Consider the following 17986-nt stretch of genomic DNA (forward strand, 5'->3'; position numbering starts at 1 on the left):
GTCCTGGGAGATCAACACTAAAGATGATGGGGAAAGACCCTCTCTGTGCACTATACTGCAACCCAGCCAGTGATAACCCACTGAGCATGGTTGCCTCTGACAACCAAATGCTGGGGATGATCTAGCAGTAGAGGAAGGCATGCCCTTTCCACAACCCCAACAGTGTGACCACAGTGCTTCCTGAAGGCACAGACTGAGGTCCTTGTGGTCTGTGACTACCTGTCATCGTGGTGACATGGACTGCTGATTGTGCATTGGCTGTTCATGTTATAATCTGGTCTGCTGATGTGAAGTGGTGGTGGTGGAAGTCCTCATTTCCCCCACTGTCAGCCAAGGTAATTTTCTGGTCTTGCTGGTAATCTCTAGCAGGGAGACTGGAAGTGAGTGGGAGCTGGGAATGTTTTCAGTCAATTTAGTCAAAGTGCTAAGATGTGCCCATGTCTTTCAGCTTCACCGCATCTCGTGTATTCTGAAGCCTCTCAGGTTTGCAACCCTTGTAGGACAGCTAGTAAATGTGCGGCAGCACCTGCCTTCCCCTCCTCGTGCCCAGCAGGGAGGCAAATGCTGGTTGTGGGACTGGGCCTTACACACTTGTGCCATGATGTATGAACTATCTATACAGACTCCTTCATGGATGCAGGGGAGGGAGCTAAGTGTGCTTACTTGGAAAACCAGGAGTGAGGTATCACAAATGAAACCAGAGTGATCCATTGCCAGATAATTACTTGGTCCTGGAAATAGGAAGGAACTCTAAAAGAGCCTCTGTAGCCAAAAACATTGTTCTGCTGGCTGGGTCCCGCATAGGGGACACAAAAGTGGAGCATCTGTTCTAATTAGTGATGGGAGCTTGCTGCATCAGGATCAAAGGAGAAAGCCTTTACCGAATGAAGCTAAGATCAAAGTGTCCTACGTACAAGAAGGGTCCGTTCCTCTTTCTGCTGACAGTGGTGTACCCTGCTCTTCCTCTAGGCATGCTGCTTACAGGGATGCTTAATTACTGAGTAAGGAGAAGTCTGCACATACAAGAGAGGGTGTAATGGCTGTTGTAATCCAATTCTAAGAGATGATTTGTTGTGATCAATGCTGCTTGTCTCTCACAAGTCATTAAACAACTTTGGATGCTTAGAAAAGATCTGAATTGTGTGCCCTTGCAAAAGGAGATCCTTTAAAACATCCTTCGCCTGTTATTTTCTGACCTCTTATGTGCAGTTTTACTTAGTAGATTGGCTGTGTGTGCATATGTCTATATTTGCATTTATATTTACCCAAGAGGATTCAAGTCCTCATTCCTTAGGCTGCATTGAAAAATCCTCATCCCAATGGATATGCTAAATTTGAGATCTCTTCCTCCCTCTTTCCCCTGCCTCCCTCCTTTTGCATTAATGCGAAGCCATGTTTTTGCAACCCCTAACTTTGGAATGTTTAAACATATATCGTTTGGTTGAGTTTTCCTACTAGGTGTCTTCCTGGGCATACAGGTTTATAAGCGTATATGTCTTTGTGAGCATCCACCTGTGTCTTGGGCCATGAGTATTGGTGTGGAAGGACGCAGTCATGTAGATAGTCTGAGAGACAAAGAAAGACACTAGTTTCTAAGGAGGATTTGATCTTTGTTCTTTCAACTGTCTCCCTGAGAGAGGAGTTGTGTTGTAGTAATGCCCCCCAGGTGCTGTGCTAACACACCTACTTCCCTTGTTTATGCTTGTGGAAGAGGACTTTGCCTGCCTTTGGTCTCCTGACTCGCCTATTGCCTTGTTTAAGCTTACTTGTCAGAAGCGGTTGTGTGTGTTTTCCTCAGCTGTAGCCCTGCAGGTGCCACTTAGCTTAACAAATCTTTAAATGCCTCCTTCCTCGTACACATCCAGGGCCAAAGAGCAGCTGACAAGCCCTGGGATACATGAGGCAAAGGCAAGTCTGAGGAGCTGGCTTGCTGGGTGGTTTAAGAAGACAGAGACAGGACAGCGTGGTCTGTGTGGGGTGCTCCTCTTGCATGTCAGGTTCAAACCAGCTCCCTTTAGCAAGACAAATGGACAGGAACCTCAGCTCTTCCTTAGTGCACCCCCTTCTCCCTCAAAACCACTTCATGGCATTCAAATTAAATAGGATGCTGTGGTCCCTTGAAAGCGGAAGGGGATTAATGGGGCTGTGGGATGCTGCAGGCTGGGAGTTGGGTACTGGGAAAGCAAAGGGAATATTATCTATTTCTTTCCTTTTTATAAAGTGTTTATAAGTAGATTGGGAAATTCCCAAATGTATTGAAAAGATATTTATAAAGTGAAGAAATTATGCATGTTCTATTTTAGTGTTTTTATTATTCTGCAGGATGTTTGCAATCAACAAATAGTAAATATTAGGAGTAGCAAGATTGTGGTAAGGTATGAAAATCACATTAGCATGATGATTGAGTGATTGATGTAACTAACCTTGCAATGCAAACTGGAAACTCTGCCTTTTCCAGTGAATTTACTATTAGTGAATACTTACACTTAAGCATTACTTTTTCTGAATGACAAGGATTTGAATGTGTGGGGTTTTCTTGGAGGGAATAAGGGATGGGGCCAAAGAATATATGCTGCTGTTCCAAAACAGACGAGTAGTTGGTTTTCCTCTCATGGAGAACATCTTATTAAGTCTATGCTGAACATGGCAGAAGAGCTTTCTGCATGTTGGAGCAAGAAGTTAATCCAATAAATGTCCAAATTGTTGTAACTCTGCACACTGTTTAGCACATGGGTGGTGATAGACTGGATGAGTAGTCATGGCATGGTAGCCTTCAACTCTAGGCCTGCAGAAAAGATGATCCTTCGTCAGGGTCATATTCAGTAAGTGTCATCTCCAGACTTGACATGGATCACTTCTGGGCTACTGCCACTGCTTGGCCAGCCATAAGCAATTGGGGAGTCCAAAGCCATTCCCAGTCTGTTGACCACAGACACAACTGGAAGGCAGATGCTTTGTAATAAAGGTGATGCTTATTACTGGCTCTTCAAATGATTTACTTCCACTTGCTGCTGACAGCCCTGCATTGGAGATGGATGGATTAAGCTTTCAGCAGCTGCTTCTCATCCAGGCACCTAATTCTCTGAGATGTTAGCCCCAGAAATGAACTATTTCGCTAGGACTTCCCCAAATGTTCCATATGTTTAAATATGAGCCAAGCCTCTGAGAAAAGTAATGTTTTTTTTTTTTTCCTGCAAAGTAAGAAAGTAATGAATTTTACTTGAAGGCATTAAAATAGCATTTTGTCTAGCTGTGTTCTGAAGCACTTCTGAGCTTCCCTGAACTACCTGAGGCTTTGGAGGAGGGAGACATGGAGGAGGGAGGTTGCTGAGGATTTGCAGCATCCTGGGGTACTGCAGCTACAGAGCAATCGGTCCAAACCCAGACACTCATCATACGCTCTTCAGGTGCTAGAAACTTTGGACCTGTAGCATCTGAAGCTCAGTGCCTTCAGGCTCTGAGCAGCCCATCTCTCCATTAGGAAGGCTGGGAAGGATCCCCCAGCAGACAAGTGTGTGGAAGAAGACTCACCTTTTTCTCAGAAATCATCCTGGTTTATTTCTTCACAGTTCAGATAAAAGCTTATTCTTGTGAAGCACTTCACCTTCAGCAAACCAATGTCTCTTAGCAGAAAACAGAAGCTTTGCTGGCAGCCTTTCCTGGGGTCAACAAGACAATAAGGTGGTCCATGGACTAAACCTAGGTGCTAACAATATTCTGATGTTGCCTAAGAGCTTGAAAACTCCTTGCCTTCTCCTCCAACAGCCTCCGACATGCTTTTAACAAGAAGATGGTGAGCTGTCACATAGAGAGATGGTTTTTTGAGTCCATATTTTGGTTTTTTTTGGGGGGGGGAAATGGTTTAAAGAATTCCAGTGGTATTCAAAATGGTGATGGTTAATCCTTGGCTAGTTTCATTTGATAAGATATTGGCAGTAGGAGGCATTTCCCCGTGTGACTTGCAGTCTAAAACCTTCAGCCTTTTAGCTGCTGTGCTGGGAAGCTGGGGCTTATCCGGCTTTGAGCCCTTGTCTAGCCTGTGTGGAATGCAAATAACTGAATGATGGAAATGCTAGGAAATAAATGAGATTTGATGAGATCCTTCATTATCAGTAGTCATTTTTCAGCAGCTAGATAGTAATACCTGGTCTGTAAGAGTTTTACATTTTTAGCTCTTTAAAAGTGGCACTAAAATGTTTCTGCTTATGCAGGACTTTGTGAGGCATAGAAGCATGGGAAGAACTCTTCTTACTCCTTGGTGAAAATTCGTGGAGTGCAGTTTCCTTTTCTGTTTCAGTGATGTTGGGTATCATTAAGATTGATGGGTTCAAAAACATACTTTGTTATCTCTTAGGCACAGCTTGGCTGCTCCTACAGCTCTCCCTGTTGCCAAAACAAAACCCATTGTTTTCGGAGGCTCTGAAACTAGAGTGCTCTCACTTAAAAGGGCCACCTATCTACACATGTCTGTGGAAAAGATCTGCATGAAAGCAGCCTGATCTGTTGAAGGAGGAATAGAATTCTTTTTAGCCTTGAATAATCAGTAAAGTATAACTGTGTAAAACCAGGATGCTGCTGTCATGACCTGAAAGTGTATGGGGCCACTTGCAATGCTTGCACTAGGTGTCCTTCTTCAGAAATGCTTGAACTGAGTGCCCTTCTCTTTCCAGGTCTGGTGAGTCCTCTGGAGGTGTCAGTCAGTTCAGGGAGTATCCAGGTTGCAAGAGGCCAGACAGCAGTATTGCCCTGCACCTTCACCACTAACGCTGCTCTCACTAACCTTAATGTCATCTGGATGGTCATTCCTCTTTCTAACGCCAACCAGCCTCAACAGGTAGGTCCTTTCTTACTGAAACATGTATTTCTTTGTGGATTTCCTTTTCTTCACCCTTTTCATGCTGACCTGGATGTAGATGGTTTACAATGTTGAGCGTCTGGTTGTCCCACAACTTCATTGTCCCTTCATTGCTGAACGTGTCCCGTGGATCTTACATAAATCTGTTTTCTTCAGTGCTTTATTAACTGATGCACACTGTGTCCTTGGCCACCTTGGCTGGAAGTGCATTTGGGGCAGGTGTATGTGGTACTGTATTGCTGCCTGGACCTTTGTGTTCAAAAGAGCAATGGAGATGTAATCCATGTTTTGGTGCACTGTATATTGGATTTGGAGGACCTAGAAGCAGCTTCAGACTTAAATGGGTGAAATCTATGTAAAATGTGCCATAACACAATTCATAGACTCTTTTCCCCTTTTGTTTCTCTTCTTTTGCACGTTCAGTTGCTTGTGCAAGCGCCATTCTCATTCATCAGCAAATGAGAGTCTGTTGTGGTGGGCACAAGAATCATAAGCTGAGATCTGTTTTTGCCCACAGACTCTGACAGCAGAAGGTTGCTATTGCTCTGAAATACATCTGTCTTGGGTCACACTGCCCTTATCATATTTGGTATTCAGTTGTGAGAACCTGCATGGAGGAGTACTTGCTCCTCAGGGACTTGGTCTGAATACGTACAGCTATGTAAGCAGTCTGGTAGAGGCTGTGCAGGTTCAGGGGTTACATTGCCTGTCATTCAGTTCATCCCAGTGATCTACAGTAAGTGTGAAATCATGGCAGCACCTTACTGGCTGAGACTCCAAATGATACTGTCCACTGGGAAGGTGTTTTTCAGCAAAGTACTCACTGACCTGCAGAGAATCTCTGCTTCTCTACATTGATTCTATCCAAGTGGGTGATGACTATTATATGAAGCAGGCTTGTGCTGCCAATCCAGCTATGGAAGACTGGGGTATCTATCTGTTCTGTTATCTTTGTGAACCTCTTTATTGACATAAAAAATGCTACAGAGTGTGTTCTTTTACAGAAAACACCTCTGCTAGGATGGGTCTGCCTTGGACAACTATATACTGAAGTCTGGTTATTCAGAGATCTTTAAGGAACTGGGCCTTTTGGCTTTGGAAACTCACATTTTGCATGCTGTTCTTCCTCTTTACTCAGTTTTGTTTGAGCTCTCTTTTCTCTTCCAGGTTATTCTCTACCAAGGGGGTCAGATCTTTGGTGGTGCACCCCAATTCTATGGGCGAGTGGGGTTTGCTGTGACAATGCCAACCACCAGTGCCTCGATCTTCATTAACAACACTCAGCTATCGGATACTGGCACATACCAGTGCTTAGTCAACAATCTTCCAGACCGAGGTGTCAGGAATATTGGAGTCATTGGACTTACTGTCTTGGGTGCGTTTGTTGGTATTATGGGGAAGATGGGAGAAAGCGGGACAAAGGATTCTCTGTGCATGATAGTGCATCATAGCAAAGAAATATGGTAGCTTACACATTGAAGCCCATTGGCATTCTGTGGTGAGGGATGGTATTGTAGGAGTTTGTAGGGCACACAGTCTTCATATGTAGGTAATATGTAATGGAGTTTCAAAATACGGTGAAGAGAAAACTTTCGTGGAGTTGCAAAGAAGCATGAATTAAGTGTGAGGGCATCCTGGAGAGCTGAAGGGACCATAAGAGTTTTGAGAAGAGAATGATTATAGATCTTTGCTTCCTTTTCATGAAAGCAGTTAATACTGGATGATCCCTAGGATGTTAAGTACTCCAGAGCGTGTGCCATTATAGGGATATGAAAGCAAAACCCAACCACAGCAACCTCTATTAGCCCTCAGCACCCTTACTGTCTCAAAGACAGAAATGTTCACCTTTTTCTCTAGGGAGGGATCTAAGAGAACTGAGTCCTGTGAAAGTCAGCAGTGGTCCGTAACCTTGACAGGCAGGTGGGTTAGGAATCTTTGTGAGTTGTCACACCGCAGACCCTAAGGGATACTTGTCTGCTGCCTCCCTCTTTTCCCCTTGTCAGCTCTTGCCAGTGTCCTTGCTTTCCCCACCAGCCCGTACCCAGAAAGAGCCTGAACTCCACTGTTCGGTTGTATTTCCTGACCTGCTGTCACCCTCCCCTCTTCTCTCGCAGTTCCTCCGTCTGCCCCGCTTTGCAGAATCCAGGGATCCCTGGACGTGGGCAGCGATATCACACTGACCTGCAGCTCGGAAGAAGGCATTCCCCGACCAACATACCTCTGGGAGAAACTGGACAATGTTCCCAAGTTACCCCCAACTGCCACACAAGGTGCTCATTCTATTGATTATCCTCTTATTTCCCAAGTGACAGCCTGGGCTTTCCTTTCTCTGAGCTTCCAGAGGTGGCATGGCTCATTGAGTGTCTGTCACCACTTGCATGGTCGCTTTATTGGAACAAAGATTCCTAGAGCCCATGGTGGACTAGGTACCCTCCAGTGGCCACTTAAGCTTTCATGGGTTTTTGATACTGAAACATGTTCCCCTTTGAGGAACAAGGATCTGGTTGAATGGGAGAGAGAGAACATGGTTGCCAGATGTCGGCATGTGGCTGGAGATCTCAGCTGCTGACTCACCTGCATTTTAAACCAAATAAAAGGATCATAGATTGGAAAGTGGGAGAAGGGAAGCAGAATCATCCCAAGGAAATACTGCCAGCTTCTCGCGCCAAGATCCCTGTTCTCTGCTATAACTACCTTCCATTTGTATGTAAAAGCAAGGCTCTGATCAGACTGGGTATCGCCCAGCTCCAAGTCCCATCCATAAGATTTCTAAGGCTAGGTGTCCTGACCAAGTAGTGATAAGTGTACTTTTTGCCCTTTATTTTTCTGTATTTTAAGAATACACAAGCATTTTCATTTTACGTAATTCAGGAACGAAGAAAAGAGGCAGAGCTTGAGGTGGGAAGCCCAGGGATGGGCATGCAGGGGCTCTGCAGGGCAGGACTGAACTTGGTAGATGAGTCTGGGTATAGGTAATGGAACATATTCTCCTTCCTCCTTTTTCTCACGCAATGCCGAGAGTCCCAAGCTTTCATTTGCAGAAATTCAGCTATAAGAAGAAAAAGAAACATCTAGTGTAAGCTCCTTAAGACCTAATCTTGCCTATGGTTGGGAGGGGTGGTGTGTGCATACACACACACACACACACACACACACACACAGTGCTTCCATCTCAAGCTTGTTTCCTGATTCATTTCTCACATCAAAATTCTCTATTTGCTGGCTTTGCCTTCTCATGGTTTTCCTCAAGGAGGGGAGGGATTTAAATCCTTCTTTTCTCTCTGACTAGACCAAGTCCAGGGCACTGTCACTCTCCGAAATATCAGCACTGTGTCCTCAGGTCTTTACCAATGTGTGGCTTCAAATGCCATTGGAACCAGCACTTGCCTTCTGGACCTGCAAGTCATTGCACGTAAGTATTTTGCCAAGGGAGGCTTGGTTACCTGCTTCTGCCTTGTGACAGTAAAGCATGTAACCATGTTTGCTGTGAGCCACCATATGCCTCTCTATCAGAAGATTGTTGTGCCCTGGAAAGGGGACGTTGCCTTTTTCCCCTTCCAAGCCATGGTAGCTTCAAATGCTCATGGACGGCCACAGCTGACCCCTGATTTCTTCTCCATTCTCTGTTCAATCGTCCCTACAGCCCATCCCCGGAGTATAGGCCTGATTGCAGGAGCAGTGGCCACAGGTGCTGTTGCGCTCGTGGTTTTCATTGTGCTGGTGGCCGTGGCACTGTTTTACTGGAAAAATAAACACAAAGAAGAAGAGGAGGAGGAGATTCCCAATGAGATAAGGTAAGAGGCAAGGAAAGCTGGTGGCAGGGAACCTCTGACTGCTTAGCAAAAGTAGCAGCTGATAGGAAGGCAATCAGAACTCCTCCTCTTGCTAATCCTGGGTTTGTTCCAGTGGGTCAGGGGAAGATGTCCTTGTATGTCCAGAAATTGAAGGGAGCAAATGGGGAGTGGTAATCACAGATCTAGTTTTCAATATTGTCTTTATTGAGAGCTTTGATTTAGTGTTAGGTCTGTAGAAGAATGACATGTTGGGGATCCAGAACCACAGCATCAGGCAGTGATAGTGGAAAAGCGCTGGAGATAGAACTTTGATCTCTGGTGTTACTGCCCCAGGGTTTCCCTCTGGTGGCTACCTGCAGCTCCGCTAAGAACCTGTTTCATTGTACTGGTTGTACAGTCGCACTTACTACCTGTGAAGTGCTAGTGGCTGATAAAGCCACTGGTTTTGCCCCCCTAGACACATAAGTGTGGATTGTTTGCCTCAGAGGTAGGCACACAGAGGAATTAATGTGCAAAGAGGTGGGTCCTGCAAAGAGGGATGAGTAAATGAGCCAACAAGCAGTGCTGGCTCACGTTGAAACTGTCCTTCACTTGGAATTGGTGGTGTTGACCCCAGCAGGATGTGGTGGGGAGGTCTTGGGCAAGTGGGACAGCATCCTCCATGTGCCCTCTCCTTCACAGGGAAGATGACCTGCCGCCCAAATGTTCCTCTACTGTGAAGACATTCCATGCTGATGCATCCTCATCGGAGAACGACACCCTTACCTCCTCCAACACCTACAACAGCCGCTACTGGAACGACCCCAAAGCCAACCATGCCACAGACTCCTTCACCCGCTTCAGCAACGCCACCGATACCCACCAGCCCCCTTTCTCCCGCTCAGGGAGCACGAGCACCCGTCCCGTCTATGCCAACGGCGGCCACCCCTCCCCGGCTCCCCCTAAGACGCTGGTGGTGACGGCCAGCACGGCACCGTCCCCTCAGGAGGTGATGCGCAGCAATGGCTCAGTCAGCAGGAAGCCACGGCTGCCGCACACTCGCTCCTATGCTGTCAGCCAAGCCACGCTGGAGCGCATCGGGGCTGTCCCCGTCATGGTGCCCGCTCAGAGCCGCGCTGGCTCCCTTGTGTAGGGCCATACCGGCAGCTGAGAGCCAAGCAAGGGACCTCTCCCACCTGGTGGGGGCAAAGAGACTCTACTCCTTCCTGAAAGGCAGCGAGGTGGCGGGGGACACACACACTTGCCTCTCCCCCTGCACTCCCCTCCGGAGGCTGCTGCTGGCTGGTGGGACATCCTTGGCTGTGCCACATTGGAGCTCCTTGTGCTGGTGGATGCCGCAGATGTGCCAAGGCCGGAGGAGCAGGGATTTTGGGATGTGCTCCCCAGCTGCTGGGCACTGGCTAGGATGTGCACCCAGCCCTGACCTTGGGGGGACTTTTGCTTTTGTTTCCCTCTAGGGATTTATTCCATCCATTTGGGTCTTTCAGGGAGGTTTGGGGAGATATATATATATTATTTTTTTCCATTGTTGTTGCTGTTTTATTTCCAAGAGGACGACAGCCTGCATTGGGGCAGGGAGAGGTGCTGAGGCAGGGTATGCCTCAAGATGGCAGCCCCAGCTCTCTCCCCACGGCCCCAGTCCCACTGTTGGATGAGGAAGGGCAGCGCACCAGGGCCAGGAGGTATGGACCAGGCTGGAGGGGCAAGATGAAGGCACAGCCACCAGCCTGGCCAAGGGGATGGCTGGCTGAAGGCACTGACTGGGGAACATTTGTATTTATTTTCTGCAGTTCTTCCCCCACCCCAGCACGCACACAAACCCACACAGACACGCACGGGTCCTCCTCAGGGTGGATGTTGTTCCTGCACTGGCTTTGAGGTACCACCAGAGTTCACGTTGGTCATGGCTGTGGAGGATGCAGCTGTCCGAGCATCTTCCTCTGAGGCACTCGGTGCAGGGTGAGGGTGCATTGCTGCTACTGCTGCTTCTGTAGGGCTTGCTTCTTTTTGGTTTTGGTTGTTGCTGGGGTTATTCAGGAGGCAGAGAGGAGCAGGGTGGTGTGACAGAGCAGCAAGGCAGGTCCAGAGGCATCTGCTGTGCCTGGGTTGTTCTGCTCTGGGGCAAGTGGCTTCAAATCCCAGAGCTTTGGTATTTGCATGGTGGGTTTTCCTTAGCCAGCCTATGCAGTGCTGCCCCTGCAGGGCACTGCTGTGCTTGGGGCCCTCACATGGAGGCATCACAGTTTTCCTTCCAGCTCTCCCATGCGCACAGGCTCTGCAGATGCTGAGGTTGGCAGGATTTCTTTCCACATCTCTCCTTAGAAAGAGTGAAAGCAGGGGCTTAACGGAGGGGGCAGCCCTGTGGAAGCCCACATGCTATCTCTCTGCCTCCCTTATTTCCCTCAATGTCCCGGGGCAGGGTACTGGTGGCATCTGCCAGTGGTTCTGCCATCTCCTTGCAGCAGGGAGGTGGCTGTGGCTGGCACCTATCTTTTTTCTATTGCAACTAAATAGCCTTAATAAAAGCCAAGAGTTGAAGCTGCTGAAGGAACCTGGTGCCATTTGGAGGGCTGGAACTTACCTGCTTAGAAAGCACTGGCTCAAAGGGACTGTGCCTGGATGGGTGTCTCAGCCCTCCCGCATAACACCAACCCTTGCACATGTAAAGCCAGTGGGCACCTCCAAAAGCACCAGAGCCATCCCAGGTCTGCTCTTGGAAAAGCAATGTGGGGAGTCACAGGTGACTTTCCGCAGCTCTCACATTGGTAAAAGGGTCTGTTTAAGCCAACAGACTCCTCCTCATCCCCACTTTCCTTGTCCTGGCACAGCTCTCCTTTCCCTAGCAGTGCACAAACCTCGGGCAGGCCCCTCTGCCTCAGCAGTACCTTTCAAATGCAAGCACAGACTCTGAAGAAGAGGAGGGGAGAGGTGAGGACTGGGTTCCCACATGGGCAAACTGGCTCTTTGGGAGGTTTGTGGCTCCCAGGCAGCACTAGGTTTGAAGCTTGGCTGAGAATTTGTGCCTTCTTTGCTTAAAACAAAAACAAAAGGAAAAGGGGGGGGGGTGGAATCCAACCTCCCTTCCTTCCCCAAAACACAGGTCCATCCAGAATGGGTGCAAACACCTGCAGCAGTGCAGGCAGGAGGTTGCTCTGTGTGTGTCTACTCACGTTCTATCGGAGCTGTCCTCTTTCCTGCCTGTCTGCTCACTTTGTTGCTGGGTGGTAGGATTGAAGGGGGAAGAAGAGTGGCTTTAGAAACCTTAATGTGGGAGGGGAAAACACAAAGGAAAACAATCAAAGAAAAGCCCAGACATTCTCTCTGCTGTTGTAACAACCCCTGTGTGACATTTACAGGAACACTGCCCTCAGCAGGTCCCCTCCTCTACTGGGAAAGCTCCTCTGGTTCTTACCTTCCATGAGACTGTTTGCTCCTCTTTCTTTGTTCTTTCTAATTGTCTAAAATTCAATAAAACTTTATTCATATAAAAAAAAAGGATTTCTTACTGCCTTCTGCTGCTTTTTCCACCCCCTTTACCTCATTCTGTAACTACAATCCATTTGGCTGTTAGAACTCATCCTTGATACGAATGGCAGTAAGCTGCGATCGTGCAACCAAGAGCTGTGTGTTCTTAGGTCAGCCAGTCTGGTAGTGAGCCCTGGTACTGTAGTCTTGTTTTTCTCATTCATAATAGACTGACACATTGCCCTTGCAGGTACAGTTTCACAAGCTTGCAAGTTCTCTACTTCTCTAGACAAAGGTGAGTTTAATTTTCTATCATTTGGGTGGAAAAATCCTTCACTGCTTTGAGTGATGTGGGAAATGTCTTTTAAAATTGCTTAACTTTGCTCATCTATTAGGTTTCCAATAGGAAACATGGCATATTCATCCCAGATTCAGAATCTAAGGCAGTCACCTGGATGGTCCTCATGGACTTTCTTTGACTTTTGAATAATTTTGTTGGGGAGAAACTGTCAAGAAGCTAACAAAAGTGCTGATTCCCATAGTCAGAGCATCTTGGGTGACATGGTTTAGTGTGAGGTGTCCCTGCCTGTAGGGGGGGTTGGAACTAGATGATCTTAAGGTCCTTTCCAACCCTAAAGATTCTGTGCTTCACACTTCCAAGGCATAAGGGCACTGGGAGGCACACACTTCTTAGTCCATATCAATAGCTGCTAGTTGAAGGTTATTATTAGTTAGGACAACCTGATGTTTTTCCAAAGCTTTTGCATTTTTCTTTCTGTGTTTAATTTTCCTTGTTTCTTCTCTAACCACCCCCCCACCCCCCCACCAGATATTCCGAGAATTATTATTAAAACCAGAAACCTACAGATAAACCATCAGTAATAATTCAGCCCTGCTGCACATGCATCATATTCTCATTCCTTGGTATTTTTCAACACCTCATTTCAAATACCCCTGTAAATGTGCTTTCGGCTATAGGCCTTACAGTAAATGAGATGACAGCATTGCCATTCTTGGGAAGTTGTAGGAATCTTATTGTTTCATTTTTCATCTGTTGGTTGTGCAACCTTGTTGTGACATTAATAGCATCTTTGTATTTTATTCCCATGATAGCCCTGTCAGTGTTCTGCTAATCCTATTCATTCCTTGTCATGGCTTGCCCCTTACATCATTCTTTTGCATGGCTCTGTCTATTGATCTAGAGGAGAATTTCCTAAGAGACAGGATAGTTTACTAGGCTTGTACAGCACCCAGGATGCTGGAGTTTTAGCCTGCAAATTGTATGTAGTGAGGCATTGCTGCAAAATAAATATCTAGCCAAAAAATAATACCAGTTAGATGACTCGATAGTGCTCCAGAGTGACTATTTATCATTAAAAAACAAATAAAGGCCCAAGCTTTTATGGTTGTCAGTGGAAGTGCTTGAGTTTGCAGACAGCTTTCAACCCCAGCTATGTAACAGGGATTGTCCACCACTGTGGGTGGCACCTATGTTATTTTAAATGTCAGTTCTTATTGGTTATATCACCTTCCACCAAAAAACATCAGAAGGGAACTCGTTCTAGCACAAGGATTAACTGTGCATTTGAGTATTGAGGCAGAGAAATAACAATGGAAGGATGCTTCATGCTTTAGAAGTCAAGATCTTTTTAGAGGTTGGTGTAGATGAGAACTCAATTGAAAATATTTGGAAGTTGTAGACTGACAGAAGGGGTTTTTTTTAACTTATACAGATTTTGGACTCCAGTCTGCTGATTCATCTGAGCTAAAAAAGAATAAAATTACCCAGACACATGCACTTCGTCAAACTATTGGCAGAACACAGATGAGTTTCTAGAGAAAGCCAGTCTAACAGATGGTGTCCTGTCTCATGCTACCTGGCTTCCCATAAGGACCTGGGATGCTCAGGAGACCAATCCACCTTATGTCACGGTTTAGGTTCTCATGAAGAGTACCTCAAGTCAGGGTAGTCTCAGATGACACCTAAGACCAAGGTGACTGGGTGATCCAGTTCAGCAGAGGAAATTAAACTGATTTTGTTTTTACACCCCCATAAAAGGGAAGATATTGGGGAATTTTCATGATAAACTGCTGGTTTCATCAAACCTATTGGTAAGGTTTTCCAAGTTATTGGATTTTTCTTGGAAGTGACATTTTGTGTCCCAGCTGCATTTGTTTTAGACATGAAAGTACCTTTCTGTGTCTAACTGGGATCTTCCCATCCATGGTGCTGATGACTTGTAGGTAGATAAGGCTGTTGCATGTGTGTGCCAACACCGAATGCACCCAAAATGGTTCAGCAGATCCTCTTAAGAGGGTCTTGAACATTTATAAGGCAGAGGGCAGGAAAAACTGAGGAAACTGATCCCTTTCACATGTTAACTTCAGAGTAAACCCAACAGGCTGTCCTTTTAACTCATCTGGCCTCTGTTAAAGGGATACCTGGAGTAGAGGAGTTATGAGGTATCTTGATGACTGAGTTGCCATTCTCCCTGTGCTTTTTTCCAAGTGCTGCTGGCCATCCTGGCGAATGAAGTTGCTAAGCCACTGTCTGTCAGGTTTTAGAAATCATGGCAGTCAGGTGAAGTTCCCAACGACTGGAAAAAAGGAAATATAACCCCCATTTTCAAGAAGGGGAAAATGGATGACCCAGGGAACTACAGACCAGTCAGTCTCACCTCTGTGCCTGGCAAAATCTTGGAGCACATTCTCCTGGAAGGCATGCTAAGGCACATGAAAAACAACAAGGTGCTTGGTGACAGCCAGCATGGCTTCACTAAGGGGAAATCCTGCCTGACCAATTTGGTGGCCTTCTATGATGGGGCTACGGAACTGATGGACAGGGGCAGAGCAGTTGATGTGATCTACCTGGACTTGTGCAAAGCATTTGACACTGTCCCACACAACATCCTTGTCTCTAAATTGAAGAGATATCAATTTGACAGGTGGACCACTCGGTGGATAAAGAACTGGCTGGATGGCAGCACACAAAGAGTTGTGGTCAATGGCTCGATGTCCAGCTGGACACCAGTAACGAGTGGTGTCCCTCAAGGATCGGTGTTGGGACTGGTCTTGTTTAACATCTTCGTCGCTGACATGGACAGTGGGATTGAGTGCGCCCTCAGCAAGTTTGCCAATGACACCAAGCTGTGTGGTCCGGTTGATACGCTGGAGGGAAGGGATGCCATCCAGAGGGACCTTGACACGCTTGTGAGGTGGGCTGATGCCAACCTTATGAAGTTCAACCATGACAAGTGCAAGGTCCTTCACCTGGGTCAGAGCAATCCCAGGCACAGCTACAGGTTGGGCAGGGAAGAGATTCAGAGCGGCCCTGCGGAGAAGGACTTGGGGGTGCTGGTCGATGAGAAAATGAACATGAGCTGGCAGTGTGCACTCGCAGCCCAGAAAGCCAACCGTATCCTGGGCTGCATCAAAAGGAGCATGACCAGCAGGTCGAAGGAGGTGATCCTGCCCCTCTACTCTGCTCTTGTGAGACCTCACCTGGAGTGTTGTGTGCAGTTCTGGTGTCCTCAGCATAAAAAGGACATGGAACTGTTGGAACAAGTCCAGAGGAGGGCCACGAGGATGATCAGGGGACTGGAGCACCTCCCGTATGAAGGCAGGCTGAGAAAGTTGGGGCTGTTCAGCCTGGAGAAGAGAAGGCTGCGTGGAGAAATCATAGCAGCCTTCCAGTACCTGAAGGGGGGCTACAGGGATGCTGGGGAGGGACTCTTCGTCAGGGACTGTAGTGACAGGACAAGGGGTAACGGGTTAAAACTCAAACAGGGAAAGTTTAGTTTGGGTATAAGGAGGAAATTCTTTCCTGTAAGGGTGATGAGGCACTGGAATGGGTTGCCTAGGGAAGTTGTGAATGCTCAATCCCTGCTGGTGTTCAAGGCCAGGTTGGGTGAGATGGTTTAGTGTGAGGTATCCCTGCCCATGGCAGGAGTTGGAACTGGATGATCTTAAGGACCTTTCCAACCCTAACTATTCTGTGATTCTATGATTCTATGATCCTGCCTGTAGCTCATTCTCCTGATGACAGCAAAGCAAGGGCTCCTCCAACATGCTCTTGTTACAGCGGCATTCTTGAAAGTAAGTCAAGATGTGGTGATAAGTACCAGGAATATGGGTGCCGAGAAAGGGAATTCAGTGTCACTGGGCAATGTCTGTGCACGGATGGGCATCAGGTGAACACTGGGGACAAAACAAGCCTCTAAAGCAGGGAGAGTGACAGTCTATGGCTCTTTTCAGACTGCTTTCTTCCATGTCTGCCTCTGTGCATTGCAAGTGCCAGAAGGATGTTACTGAGAATTACCAGGTCTGCAACCTTCTAACCAAGACAGGGACACATACAGGGCATTTCCTGAGCCTGGCACTAGCCCAAAGCTCTTGTTCCCAGCTGATCTGAAGCAGAGGGAAAGGTTTCATCTGTACAGCTATTGAGATGCGGAGGGAGATAATGCATGGTAAGAGCTTTCAGCATGGATTGTCAAATGCAGAGGTTTGGGGGAGAAGAAACGTAGTAGCTTTGGAACTTCCCAACTCCAGGGCTGTTGTGTGTTTTCTTTAATAAGTTTCTACAGACAATGACAGCTAAAAAAGCACTTTTTCTCTCCATGTGGTAGAGGCTCCCTTGCTTTTGAGAGTGCTGCTGATGTGTAGGAATGGGCTATGGTAAAGTGCACATGGCTAAAGATCAGACTCTTCTCTTAGCTTCCTGAAACCATTTGCTGCTTGTTACTTGTTCCCAATTTCCTCTTTCTCCCCGCTCCCTCTGTAACACGTTTGAATGAGAAAGTGGGTTGGCAGGAAATGTAATCAGTGTAAAAAACCAAAACCCCAGAAACAGATAGCAGCAAAGAAGAAAGGAGATTAAGACACAGCTTCCATGGCTGCCTAGTAAGTGATTCTTTAGCACTGGATGTAGTCTGGGTCAGCTCCTGGATTTGGATTTACTAATTCATACTTTGGAAGGGATGAAGACTTGCTTCCAGTTGATATGCTGTAGTTTAGCTTGCTTGTATTTAAACCCACTGTGTTTGGCGCAGGGGCTGAGCTACCCAGCCTGGCTTCCAGTTTCCTGGATGCTACCAATAACTGCAGGATTTCCCTTAGGTAGTTATTCTTCTTAGAGTATCTCATAGTACATCGGCAAGCTGAGTATAGCAATCACCAGGTCATTATCTTTATGGACATCTGAGATGGGAAAAATGTGTGTGCTCTGGGTTGCAGCAACTGTACTTTAAACTGTGCCAGTTTCTAAGGTTGCACAGTAGCTTAGCTACTCTCTTTTAGTGCCCTGTGTCACTGGTACAGCATTTTCATTTGTGATCTTCTCCTGCCTTCTTAGACCAAGACTTGTGACAAATGCTTGTGGTCCTTGTGTCCCACATGAAGGACCAAAGGCAGCAGAGGCTGGAATTAGCTCAGTAGAAAAGCCAGTGTGGCTTCAGACTCTCAAAGACCAGAAATGTGCCACAAATATCATCAGTGCCTCTTCCTCTTGGCTGTGGTTTGCTGCTGTGACAAATGCACACAAAACCGAAGGTTACCTTTTAGTAAAACAAGCCACAGAAATAGGTGAACAGCGTGAACAGGCATATGGACCTGCCACCAGCTCTTTCCTCAATGGCTGCAGAGTGGTCTGTTCCTGCTGTCTGTGAACACAATCTCCATAGACGTAGATCTCTTGTGTCAATGCATCCTCCATGCACGCATCCATGCCCAGGGACACCAAAAAAGGTTGAAAGCAAGGCCCTACTATAAGGTATGTGAACACCCTATCTCTTTCCTCAGCCCAGTCAACTAGAGCATGCATCCTATTTGTTTTCCAAGGCTAACCTGTTGCACGTTTCTCAAATCATGATGG

General features: G+C 46.9%; 1 protein-coding gene across 3 annotated transcripts in view; it reads left to right on the top strand.

Annotated features, from left to right (window-relative positions):
• The window catches only part of IGSF11 (immunoglobulin superfamily member 11), a 118940-nt gene extending 107229 nt beyond the window's left edge, over nucleotides 1–11711 (top strand). For 2 of the 3 annotated variants that reach the window (XM_065676350.1, XM_065676347.1), the window contains exons 2-7: nucleotides 4671–4834; nucleotides 6023–6230; nucleotides 6970–7125; nucleotides 8145–8267; nucleotides 8499–8649; nucleotides 9331–11711. In XM_065676350.1, the coding sequence (XP_065532422.1) occupies nucleotides 4796–4834; nucleotides 6023–6230; nucleotides 6970–7125; nucleotides 8145–8267; nucleotides 8499–8649; nucleotides 9331–9781 (1128 nt within the window). In that variant the 5' untranslated portion in view covers nucleotides 4671–4795 and the 3' untranslated portion in view covers nucleotides 9782–11711. The remainder of the gene's footprint in view (nucleotides 1–4670; nucleotides 4835–6022; nucleotides 6231–6969; nucleotides 7126–8144; nucleotides 8268–8498; nucleotides 8650–9330) is intronic. The other variant, XM_065676348.1, reaches the window with a different exon arrangement.
• The last annotated feature ends 6275 nt before the right edge of the window (nucleotides 11712–17986 follow it).

The sequence above is a fragment of the Lathamus discolor genome, chromosome 4, assembly GCF_037157495.1.
Source record: "Lathamus discolor isolate bLatDis1 chromosome 4, bLatDis1.hap1, whole genome shotgun sequence".
NCBI lineage: Eukaryota > Metazoa > Chordata > Aves > Psittaciformes > Psittacidae > Lathamus > Lathamus discolor.